A 12,547-nucleotide genomic window follows, 5' to 3' on the forward strand; every position below is an offset into this window, starting at 1 on the left:
TGCTTCGAGCCAGACCCACTTTCTAGCTAAGTGATCATGAGCAGATGACTTAACCTGCCTGAACGTTACTTTTCTTGTCTATACAGAAAGTAATCCATACTTCCTGGGGTTGATGTGAGCATTTAGTGACAGTGCTTGACACATAGCTAAACTCAATGATAAATATTAGCTAGTATTGTTACCATGGTTTGAATCATGATCTATACATATGTATGTTTCCTTTTTTTTTTGCCAGTTAACCATTTCAATGATATTTTGTCCCATAACACCTGCCATGCCATTTTCACATTGATTAGTCACTGTTAATATCTATATAATAGCCCATCGTTACTTAATGGATTCCTACTTTTGAACTATGAACCTATTGCCAAAGTTTTAAAGCATACTGAAATGAAAAATAATTGGCATTTCTTTATCTTGCTGACCTACTTTAAAGCTTTAGGCTAAAATTTCAGGAGTGATATTCCTAGGTCAAAGGTACAGTCATGATATGTAATTCCAGATTATTTTCTAAAAGAGGTAAGCCAATTTACATAACTTCCAGGAAGGGTCAAGGGAACATTCTCCCCCGCAAAACCTTATTCAGGCCAAAAGATAACACAGAGTTGCCCCTTACCTGTTTCTGATGATGAAATATTTCACAGGGTCAGTCCTGTCCTTAGTAGGTGTGGCATAGCAGTTCCTCAACAATAGGTTAAACCGGGAAGTGTCCCCTCTCTCCAAGATGGCACCCACATAGAGCATGGATTCGACAGCCAGCACAGCTGCGGCCCCTTCATAAGGAGATATGTAGCTCTGGTCTTGGAACAAGGCCATCCTGACAGTGAACTCTCCTTCCCCATCCACACTGATGTTCAGAGAACTGAGAACAGGAAAGCCATAAGAGTGTTACCAGTGAGAACAAAATAAATCCAGCCCTGCACTTGTGTGAGGCTATGAAGTGAAGGCATGCATATCTTTGATTCCTAAAGGAAGTCTTCAAACACTCAGTTAAATCAAGCATTTAGTATCTCTTAGGCACTAAACTTGATAAGTAGATGAGTGTGTCTCTGGATCTCCACCAGTTCTCCCTGCCTCCCAGATGACTCCTATCTCCTTCACTCAAAAATAACTGCCTAGTGCTTGCCTTTGTCTTCCCCTCTGTACAATGGGATCAGTCCTATGGGTTCATCATTTTAGCAGCAGAACTCCACCAGTGAATCATCCAGTGAAATATCCATTTTAAAAGAGGAATGGCTTTAATTTTTATCTATTATGAAACTTGGGGCCCCAACACAATACAGTCTGAAAACCATTGAACTAGAAAATTTCTAGTCCTAAGAATCCTGCCTCTCTGTGAGCCCAGGAGGCAATGAGGGGATGGGAAGGCACCCTGGAGTTCTGACACCCTCAGAAAGTCCCCCAGCAAGTCTAGGAATGCTGAGGAACCCATTTCACAGGGGCCTCATTCCAGGCACAGTGAGATAGCAGTGACCAAGCGTCTTCCCAAGTGGACTCCCAACCAAATTGCTACTTGGTTCTATTTCTAGTGAATTGTGGCTGCTGTTTATCCAGTCAAAGCTGATCCCAGCTTCAATCACCCATGTGCAGGGATGCCTTCCTGTCCCACCATCCCCACACCACCAAGATTAGATCAGGGACCCTTGCTCCCCGACCCCATAGCACCCAGTGCTTCTCCCACATTGCATTCACCTCACTTGTAAATAATTATTGTTGTAACTAGTTCCTTAATTCCTTTCTTCCTCAAGATAAATGAAACCGTGGTATGTTTTTGTTCCTTATCATATTTAATTAACATTATTTCATGTTGCTGCATTGCTTCATAGCAATAATCTTTAATAGCCACAAAATGTTCTATGTCTGCCTTGCGCATGCTGAACATTAATCTATGATCAACAAATATTTGCAGAATGAATGATGGGAAGAGTGCGAGTCCTGAAGGAGGTAGGCAGCATTCTGAGGACATCTTAAGTTGTGCTTGAAGTGAATGTGATCAGTGCCAAGGTTATGGATCAAAGGTTAAGGATCAGTGCCATACCTTACAATGGGATGCAGGGCAGTTTGGAGGCTGACTTTCATGTCCAGTGGGTAGGCACACTGGAAATTGATGTTGAGGATGGTGTCTCTGATGATGAATTCATTGGCCAAGGAGAGGGTGTTTTTGTAGATGGCATGGGTTCCATTTCTCTTTGGCATGAAAACAAGACCACATATATGTTTATGTGTGTGTAGATGTATCTAGAACTCAGGCTTGCCTGACTGCAAGGTTGATGCTCTCAATTATGCTGCCACCCAGCCTTCTGATCTCCAGGAAGCACCCCCACCCCAGTGGCTCTGACGCTTTATGGGAAGGGGAGTGAGAATCCCAGATCAAAAATTAAAACAATAATTTTTGGCCCTTGGAGAGAATCAGCAGCCACCATGCTTGCTCCCATGTCGACCTCTCCCACATCACCCCTAATTAAAATAATCATAATGGTAGCTTACATTTATTGAGCTCAAGTAGCAAACCTGTTCTAAGCTCTTTACATGAGCCAACATGTGTAATCTCAGATACTACTAGAAGCCCAGAGAGGGTCAGTGACTTGTCTAAGTTCTCACAGCTACTTAAATGAGTTTCATAGTTCAACTCCCACCCTTTGGCAACAATGGCATAAACACCATTCACCTCCAGAATGTTTCCACAGGCCCTAGCCTGGGTAGGGCTGGTCACAGATATCCAGTTTCTCTCCTCTCTTTGCATCATATTGCTGCAGTTCCAGTCTCGCAGGTAGGCGATGACCTCGTCCCCAAAACCCAGGCCTCCCAGCTGACACTTGTCCAGTGACACCTGGATCTCCTTGGCCCCGCAGTTTAGCCGAGGCTGCAAACTGTGGACATCTGGAAAGTTGAGAAGGAGATAGGTGGAGTGGACAGGGCTTTGGAAGCAGTGGGCAGAGCCCACATTCCCTACCCTTTACAAATGCCATCATACCCACTGGGGAGTTGGATAGACTAGTAGGGGCCTGGGACCCAGGTAAGATTCACACTTAGGCTTGTGGTGGATGAGGTTGGCAAAAAAAATCCCCTAGTTCAAGATTTCTAAGCATCCTGTGTGCAGGTGTGGGGAGGTCTTAGGAACCCGGGATTAGGGTCTTTGGGGATTGGGGTCTCTAGAGAAGTAGGACTATCCTGTATTCCAGACTAGAATCAAAGGTAGATATATACTACTCTGACTCTCTGGCTTTGTGAAGTCAGCACATATGACCAGGTTCAGAGCCATTGTATTTCTTTTGTTCATTCATTCACTAATTCATTCCATTCATTCATTCATTCAACATTTATTCAACAGATACTTCTTGGGCATTTACAATTTTCACTGTTCTAGGTACTGGGAATACAGTGTTTGTCAAAACTGACAAAATCCCTACCCTTATGGAGCTAAAATTCTGATAGGGGAGATTAAGTAAGCTAAGAGAAATAGTTTGATTGGATTCATGAATGCTTTCATTCAAATACTTTTAGTAACCACCTTCTCGATGTGCAAGGCACATTCAACACAAAAATAAAGAAAACATGGGCCCAACCCATGAGGAGTCCTTGGTCTTGTGTAGGAACCAACATATCAGTAGCTTATTAAGATGCCATATGATTAAAGTACTAACTGAAGTATATTCTAGGTGCAGAGGGAAACACAAGAAGGCATATCTAAGTCTGTCAGCTAAGTCAGGGAAGAATTCACGAAGGGCTGGAACTTGGTTCAGTGGAAGGAGTTTTGCAGGTGCAAGAGAGGGCACCCCTGCCTAAGGGAACAGCAGAGGCAAAAGCATGGTGATGGGAGAGAGGATGTGTGTTTACAGAGATGCAGAGCTCAGGTGTATAGGAACTTAGAATGGGTGGGGGTGGAGTGTGAAAGATGGAGAAGTAAGCAAAAGCCAGATCACAATGGGGTTGTGCCCAGAAGCAATGGAGACTTGCTGAGTAGCCACCAATGAAGATTTGAGGCAGATCACCTGCCCACTCAATCAGCTGAGAGGACCTGCTAAGGACACCCTTGGAGTCTCCAGGTATAAGGAGGGCATCCTTGAAGTCCAACATCTGATTCTGTGATGGCCCAAATTCTTGGAAACAACAGAGTGTCTGGGGGCTTGCTCACTCAGTGAGCAGAGAGAGCCTTCATGGAGAGCAAGGTTGTTTCCTAATAGTTTCTTGCCCCCACTCCACTCTTGCCAGGCACACCCCAGCACTACCTGGTCGACACTACAGCCCAGTTTTCCAAGCATATGCTTGTTCTTGGCTCACTATCTAGGACACCTTCTCTTCCACAGGGACGGGGAGTGTGCTGTGCATGCTTATGCCAATGACAAGACTCAAAGGCCCTCATTAGACTCCTAGGAGGGAATGAAATAATCTTAATGGGAAACTCATCCAACCCCCATCCAGGGTTTAGGGCTTGTTTATGGCATCTCTACCCATGAGTCATCTGCCTCCTGACTCCTTGCTTACCTCCTGGAACAAGAACCTCATCATCTTCCCAGCCCGCCCAATTGGACAACTCTGATTTAATTTTTGTAATTGCTCTTTATGGTGGTTATTTTTACTATTATCTTATTCCCATTTTGCAGATGAGGACATTAAGGCTCAGAGAGTATAGGCGTCTTCCCAGGCCCCAGAGAGCTACTATGTCACAAATCCAGAACTGGCACAGGAGTCTGCCCATGTCCATCACATGTAGATTCTGCAGCTATTTTAATGAAGCTCCCACACTTGCAGAGTACTCACTTGGCCCTCATGGTCAAGCTCATCCATGCCAGAGCTGCTTCCTGAACCTGTGATCCAAAGACTGACCTGGAAATTTTTCCCATTCCTGCTCTCCTATCCTTGCAAATGGCTTTGAGAACCTTTATTCCCTGACCTCAGTTCTATCCCCACTGACTCTAGTCCACCTCTTGTCCTCACCCTCTGAAACTCCCTCTCTGCTGTCTTGCCCAGTCAGACCAGCATTGTTCCTACTGTCCAGTCCCACTGAGCCACTCACCAGAGCTGTTGAGGTCCGATCTGCAGAAACAGTCCCAGGTGCCATTGAGAAAGCTACAGGCCTCTTCCGGGCGGCAGAGGTTCTTACACTTGTCTGTGGCAGTGGAGGCATCTAGGGAGTAAAGCACAGAGGAAGAGGATCAGAATGCAGAGCAGTGTGATCTGAGGCCACTAAGGCCAAATCTGTCATTCTACCAGGGTACAGAAGTCCTGCCCAAGGATGTACAATAAGTATGTAATGGAAGGGTCAAACCTCAAACTCAGATTTTCTGATTCCCAATCCAGGGAAGTGAGAACCCAGAGGCTGCCATCCTAATGGTTACTATGTGGCAGACTCTTATGAGTACCTTTCACAAATTAGCTCATTCAATTTTCATGGTAACAGTATGAAACTGGGTAGCATAATGGTTAAGTATATAGATTGTGGAACTAGAGTGTCTGGGTTCAAATCCCAGCTCTATCATGTTCTTGCTCTGTGACACTGGGAGAGCTGCTTAACCTCTCTGTGCGCTAGACCTCTCATCAGGTGTAGTTATTTTGTACCTATATCTCATGAGGCTGGTGAGAAGATTAAGTGAGTTATAATCTAAAGCACTTTGGATGGGAGTGAGGACACTGTGCTTTGGCTGTTACTTTTGCCGTCATCCATTTTTACAGATCAGAAAAAGCTCAGAGAGGTAAATTAAGCTGCCCAAATGAAATATAAATCTGAATGAGCCTCAGTTCTTCATATTAGGCTACACATATGAAGATCTATCTTTCAGGAGATTTGGCCCTCAACTCTGAGTTTCTGGCTTTCCTTGAAATGCTGGAAAGCCTGGCAACCTTGGGTGACATCCCCACTGGGCCCTAACAGGCAGGAGCTGAATCGAGGCTGTCCTGCTTAGTCTCCTGGTCTGCTCTCCACTCACTGCTGATGTCTGGGCCCAGCTCCAGGTAGCCCCACCCCACAGCTGCCTCCAGCTCTCTACAGCTCACCTGTGCAGTACCTCAGAGTACACTTGGGGGTGCCCTCCAGCCGGTACACGTGGAACTCGCCCGGGCAGGCCTTCACCTGCACCACGGTCTTCCAGAGACAGCAGTTGCCGCTCCAGTGGGCACAAGCTGTACGGTTGACAATGCCCTCCGCAAGGGTGGGGTGGGTCCCGTTCAGCCACAGGGGAGCATCTGTCTGGCATCGGTATATTGGGACGCAGGTCTCGGGCATCCTCACTCCTCCATCTCCCACAAAGCGGTACCAGCCATGCTTGTCCTTGTCACACAGTTGGCTCCCTTCTGTGTTCTCTGTGCTTCGTGAGGGTTCATCCAGGAGGGTGTAATTCTGGCAGGGGTCATAGGAACGAGTGTTGATGAGGTTTCTGTTACCTGGAAAGCAACAGTGTTTACTGAGCATCCTCAAAGTCCATGGGATTTTAATCCCCCCCCCCACACACACACACTCTCTCTATTGTTTTTGTTTTGTTTTGTTTTAGAGAGGGAGGGCAGACAGGAGAGAGAATCTCAAGCAGTCTCTATGCTTAGTATGGAGCCCAACATGGGGCTCAATCTCATGACCCTGAGATCATGACCTGAGCCCAAATCAAGAGTCAGACACTTAACTGACTGAGCCAATGAAGCACCCACACACACTCTGTTTTGAATTTTGAATGTGCTTAAGGACCCTAATGAGGACATGAGGCAAACAACCTATTCATTAACCATCACCAGCCTTCATCACCTTAGAGTCAGAATATAATGAGGACATTTTATGGTATTTTATAGGCATTAAGAACACCAAGGTCTTCACGCTGCACAATTCCAAGGGGCATCCTTCTCATTGAGCTTGGTGCCCTCTCCCTGGCTCTAGAGTTGTGCAGTGCTCCCCTGTGCAACTGTACACTGTGGTCCTCTCTGACCAATGTATTATAAATGTAATATGGGCTCACTGGAAAAACTTCAAATGTCATTATTAAAATTAATAAAGTAGAAATGAAAGTTGTCATAAGCCCATTCTATTTCCAGAAGTAACCATAAATTTGCTGTACAGTCTTCAGACTTTCTATTCATATGTTTAAAATATAGGGTTTTTAAAGTGGGTTTAAAGCTGTACAGCTTTTTTCCCCACTTACATATTTTACTTACTATATCATAGACATTTTTCCATTATTAATAGATATAGATCTAACACAAGATTCCTCAAGCTCGGCACTACTGATGTTTGGTGTTGGATGATTCTGTGTTATGGGGGACTGTCCTGTGCATTGTTGGATGTAGCTTTCCTGGACTCTTCTTGCTAGATTCCAGTAGTTCCTTCCTCCTGGAAGTTGTCTCCAGACACTGTCCAAATCACCTCCAATGGAGAACCACTGCTCTAACAGGACCATTTCTAATTTTGCTGATCTCATGTTTTTGTTTTTTAGGCTTATTTATTTATTTTTTAGACAGAGAGAGGGGAGGGACAGAGGGAGAGAGAAAAGGAGAGAATCCCAAGCAGACTCCCCGCTGAGCACAGAGCCTGATGTGGGGTTCAGTCCCACCACTCTGAGATCATGACCTGAACTGAAATAAAGAATTCAACCTTAACTGACTAAGCCACCTAGGAGCCCTTGATCTCATGGGCTTTCTTTCTTTCTTTCTTTCTTTCTTTCTTTCTTTCTTTCTTTCTTTCTAAGATTTTATTTATTTATTTGAAAGAGAAAGAGAGGGCATGAGTTAAGGGGAGGATAGAAGGAGAGGGAGAAGCAGACTCTCGGCTGAGCAGAGAGCCCAGCTCAGGCCTTGATCCCAGGACCTGGGAAGGCAGATGTGCAACCAACTGAGCCATTCAGGTGCCCTGATCTCATAGTTTTTAACAGATTCAGGAACTATGATGTGTGAGGAGACTGAGAGGTCAAGGGGTGGGCTGGCCAGTCTGAGTTTAAATCCAGCTCCACACCTGCTGGCTGGATGACCTTGACAGGTGGTTCAACTCCCCTGAGATTCATCTGCAACATAACACCTGCAGGCTGGTGGTTTCTAAACTCTTTCCATTCCTATGCCTTGAGTCACAATGTTTGCCATATCTGTGTCCCCCTCTCCAATTATCTACTTAATATGTTTCTTTCAATGATTCTCTATAAATTTGTTTCATCTTATGGAATAATATCTGTGATACCATAGGTACGATGTACTAGTTAGATATTCTTAATATAAATGAAAAAATATACATAGCCATCAAATAATTCTTTAAGAGCTTGTCATACACCTCATACACCACTGTAGTCCTCTCAGGAGGTGTCCCACATTTTGGGGACATAAAGTCCTAAGGCATTGCTAGAGGATTAAATGAGATAATAAGTGTAAAATGCGAAACACAGCATCTGAGGCCTATTAGGAGTTTGGGCTGATTCTCTTCTCCAGTTTTGATTTACTGAATTCAGGCTCTCAGTGTAAGAGCCTGAATTATGGACAAATATAGACACAGGATCACATTCTTGTAATACACGTCAGAGGGACTTTTTAGAAAAGGAGATTTTCAAGCCTTGCTTATCTATATGCTTGTTTTAAGAAAAGGAGTCACTGCTGTTCTTGGATTACTTCCCACATACCATCCTTCCCCGCCCCACCACCCCCTCCACAGGTGACTTAGGCAGAAATTTCAGCCTGGTGTTGAGCCTGAAGACCCTTTCTACAAGCATCTGAGATGCCCTGTTCACAGATCTTTGAAAGGACCACCAAGAGATCACTACCTCTAGTCCTTTCTTTTTATAGATAAGCAAACATTCAGAGGAAGGAGAAGGTGCTTGACAAAGCAAGGGCACAGAGTGACTAGGTGATTCATGTCTCCATGAATCTGGGCTCTCTGAGCTCCACATATCTGGGCATGGGAAGTTATGTTAACTGGTTCCATGGTCCTTGCAGGGGGAGATTTCTGATTTGGTTCTTTAAGTGATTATGGCTGCATTCTATTTTCCCTCATCTTGCTCCCCTTGACTTCTAGCTGCTGAGTCTTTGCTTTAGACATGTCCCTGTCCCCCTCACTGACCCTGAACTACCTTCCCTGTGCTCCCCCTCTCCACAGGTATTACAGAGCATCTGAGATGCCAGGTGAGCAGAGCACACACCTTGCTGTTCTGGAGATGCCAGGGTCAGAATGCAGGAAGCCAAGGCCAGCCACAAGACATAAGAGCCAACCATCTTTTCCATAAGTTGAGACATGCAGGTCATTCAGCAGCGTGCAGATTCTCCATGCAGCTAGAGGAAGAGAAAGACTCAAATACCATCAGGGTGACAGAGGTTATTTCTCTGGGTATAAGGCTAAGATGGGAATTCACATCAATTCAGTACCATGATTTATACTCAGCCCCTTGCATATGTTAGCTCATTTAAGGCTCTGAACCACCCACCAGGGAAGGTACCATTCTTGCTCCCATTTATGGATGAAGAAGGATATTGGACTCAGAGCATATTAATCCCAGAAATATTTACTGAGCTCCTCCTACATGCAGGCACTACGCTGGAAGTGAAACAGCTTGCTTAAGGCCACAAGTCCATGTTCCCAGAAGCAGACCCATGACTTCTTCCATGAAGGGCCATATTGTTTTAAAGCAGGTGTGACTTGCAGAGAGGAGGTGGGATAATGACACTAGGAAGTTTGCCAAGGGGATGAGGTTGATAGCAAGAAAACCAAAGGCAAAATTGGTACTGCAGAACATCCTAGAAGGCCTCAGGTTGGCTCCTACTCAAGCATAGGTAGAGGCTCAGGGAGACTGGATGGAGTGCTATGAGTATCTACAGAAAAAAGTAACAGCTGCTTTCTTAGTTCTGGTGTCTTGGGCACTGCCTTAAGAGACTCCTGAAATGCCTATAATGCATACAGATTTCCTGTAAGGGTAGGACCATGTCAAGCTAGTCCACATTGCTTGCTCCTAGCATGGCGTTTGGCACATATGGGGTGCTCAATAAAGGTCTGAGCAATAAATGAGTAAGTACATGGGAGGTGGGGAAGACAGAAACAAGGAGCTATGAAGAGCCTGTCAACACTAATTAGTAACACTCCCTCTTCAGGGAAGCTTTCCTCCAATGAGCAGATCTTTGATGACTTCTTAAAGCCTCTGGAAGACTCAGGTTGATGCTAGAGATCTATCTGTTTCTGGAGCGGATATCATGAATATGTTACTAGAGAGCACCCAGGACTGGTAATTCCTAGGGATGAGATCCCAAGTAGGGGCCTACGTTCCTGGAGGAGGGACAGGCTGAGGGGGGATCTTTAGACCTGGAATAGCCAGCAGGTAGTTGGAACCATGATTAAGCTGGGCACAGATGACATCTAGAGCACCTGACCGGGCTGAAAGCTCTTCTGAAAGTTTCCAGAAACAAACAACCCTAGCATATCCAGTGAGTCAAGGGTGGTGGGGGAGCCCCCCAAGATCGGAAAAAAGTCTGCTGGGGCTTGAAGTAGGACTTACCTGGGGGTACGAACACAGAGCTGTCCTCCTCTGGTCAGCCATGGGAAAGCCTGCTGTGTACCATACTTTTATTGCAATTTCCCACCTACGTGGCTCTCCATGATTGGTGCCCAGGTAGGACTGGAATTAATCTTCCAGGTAGGTATACATTGGTCTTGTTGGGCGTAGGTAAGATAAGTGATTTACTACAGAAAATAGCAGAAGAATGTCTCCTTCCACAAACCAATGAAACTGGTGCCATATTTATTACCAGAAACCAAACACTGATCAAAAGGGAGCTTAATACCCAAAGGGAAGTGAAAGAAATCAAACAGGCACTTGTTTGCACAATAGATTTCCAATTGTACCTTGTGTTCTTAGCTAATCACCTTAGAACACTTCTGCTTCTGTCTGGATGCCACTCCACTTGCAGCTAGTTAGAGCAAGGGAATAAATAAAGAAGCGGGGGATGGTGTTTCCTATATTTGACCCATAGACTCTACCCACCTTCAGATACTCAGTGTTGAGGAGTCTGGGAAGGGCCAGCTTGGTGAATCATGGAGTTATACCAGAGGACAGACAAACTAAGAGTCAGCGTCACCTCTCCTCCAATCCCTCCTAATATGTGGGCTACCCTAGAGATTGGAAGGTATGGAACAGAGAGGAAGCCATAAATCTTGGACTTAGAAGTGTCAGGCTTAGACCTGGCTTCCGTAGCATGGTATCTGGACATCAATAAAGAAGTCGAAGCTTTTGCAGAACAAGTGGTCACGGCCTGTTCTGTGTTTCTGTGAGACTCTTTAAGGAGCTGAGACTACTGAAGGCAGGGAGCACAGAGGTCTTGGCATTGATCACACCTTCCAGCAAAACCCCAACCTGGGCAAAGAAAAGGTGCTACAAGCCACCTTCTCTACTCCTAGTACATTTGGAGAAAAATCCCCTAAATGTGGAACTTATAACCACCGAAAATGCAGGATTCCAAAATTCATCTGGTCCCACAAAACAGTTCCTCCATCCCTCTTCCAACTACTCCATTCCAATCTGAACCATGCCACTAGAGCTGCCCTGTTAAGGCCAGATCTTAAGGTATTTTTTTCCTGGCCCCTTAGTACATTTTTTGCTACGTCCTCCAGGCACTCTGCCTCTCCCTGTCTCTGCTGTGCCAGTGTTTCCTTGATTTGGACACTCTTGCTCTGTCATTATCCTCTTCTTTCAGATGTCCTTGAGAATGCTAGTAGGTCCTGTTTTTCTTATCATTCCATATACTGTCACTGGAAGGTGTCAAGTTATCTCCTGGTTTCTAGTATCCTTTACAGGCTGGTGAGTTTCAAATCTGTATCTTTATCCCTGACCACCCCCCTTGAATATCAGATCCATCCGCCCAACTGCCTGCTGGACCTGTCTTCTTGGGCCAAGATGCAGCAGGCCCAAATCTGAACTCATCCATTCCCTAAATCTCTCCCCTTTAAATAGCATCATCTATCTTAACCTATGGTACTGGTATGTACCTGGTCACCCAAGCTGGAAACGTGGCTCCTTCTTCCCTCACATTTCCAGTAATCACCACAACTTGTTACTCACTTTTCAAATATTTCTTGAATCTATCTTTCCTTCTTTAGCCCCATTTCCCAAACCCTAGTTCAGGCCACCTTCACCTTATGAGGGTGCCTAGCGGGGCTCCTTACTTTCATTCTTGCCTCCTTTGATTCTGTTACCTCTCCTACAGCCAGATGCCATAACATCACCTCTCAGCATTACCCCCCACTCCTGGGATCTGACCACTGGCCGCAGCTCCTACGTCATCTACAGATTCTCCCCACCAGATTCTATATTCCAGCCAATCTGTGGCTCTCTGAACTCTTCCCCACCTCCTGACTTTTACATGTTTGCTATTCCTTCTGCCTAAATCATACCATGCCTGGCCTCCTACATATTTAGGTCCATCTCTCCCAGGAAGACTTTCCTGAGCACTGTAGGCTTTCTGGTGCTTCTTTTCTCTTCTCCTATGCCTCTATGGGCTGATTCCAATCCCACTCAATTACCACTAATTTATCTGTCTCCCTCTGAAGGCTGTAAGACCTTTATGGACAGGGATCCTGTCTTTGCAGTTCTAACCAGCACCTAGT

The 12,547-nt window shown here is 45.3% G+C and overlaps 2 protein-coding genes across 2 annotated transcripts in view; one reads left to right on the forward strand and one right to left on the reverse strand.

Moving 5' to 3' along the window:
- Window positions 1-9,250, reverse strand: part of GP2 (glycoprotein 2) — a 14,637-nt gene extending 5,387 nt beyond the window's left edge. The window contains exons 1-6 of the mRNA XM_055341018.1: window positions 9,099-9,250; window positions 5,995-6,381; window positions 5,018-5,128; window positions 2,669-2,880; window positions 2,039-2,187; window positions 617-862 (exon numbers count right to left, since the gene is read on the reverse strand). Coding sequence (XP_055196993.1) covers window positions 617-862; window positions 2,039-2,187; window positions 2,669-2,880; window positions 5,018-5,128; window positions 5,995-6,381; window positions 9,099-9,201 — 1,208 coding nt within the window. The 5' untranslated portion in view covers window positions 9,202-9,250. The remainder of the gene's footprint in view (window positions 1-616; window positions 863-2,038; window positions 2,188-2,668; window positions 2,881-5,017; window positions 5,129-5,994; window positions 6,382-9,098) is intronic.
- Window positions 1-12,547, forward strand: part of ACSM5 (acyl-CoA synthetase medium chain family member 5) — a 256,139-nt gene that overhangs the window by 136,471 nt on the left and 107,121 nt on the right. The gene's annotated exons all lie outside the window — the stretch shown is intronic.

Source organism: Nyctereutes procyonoides, unplaced genomic scaffold (genome assembly GCF_905146905.1).
Source record: "Nyctereutes procyonoides isolate TBG_1078 unplaced genomic scaffold, NYPRO_anot_genome, whole genome shotgun sequence".
Taxonomy (NCBI): Eukaryota; Metazoa; Chordata; class Mammalia; order Carnivora; family Canidae; genus Nyctereutes; species Nyctereutes procyonoides.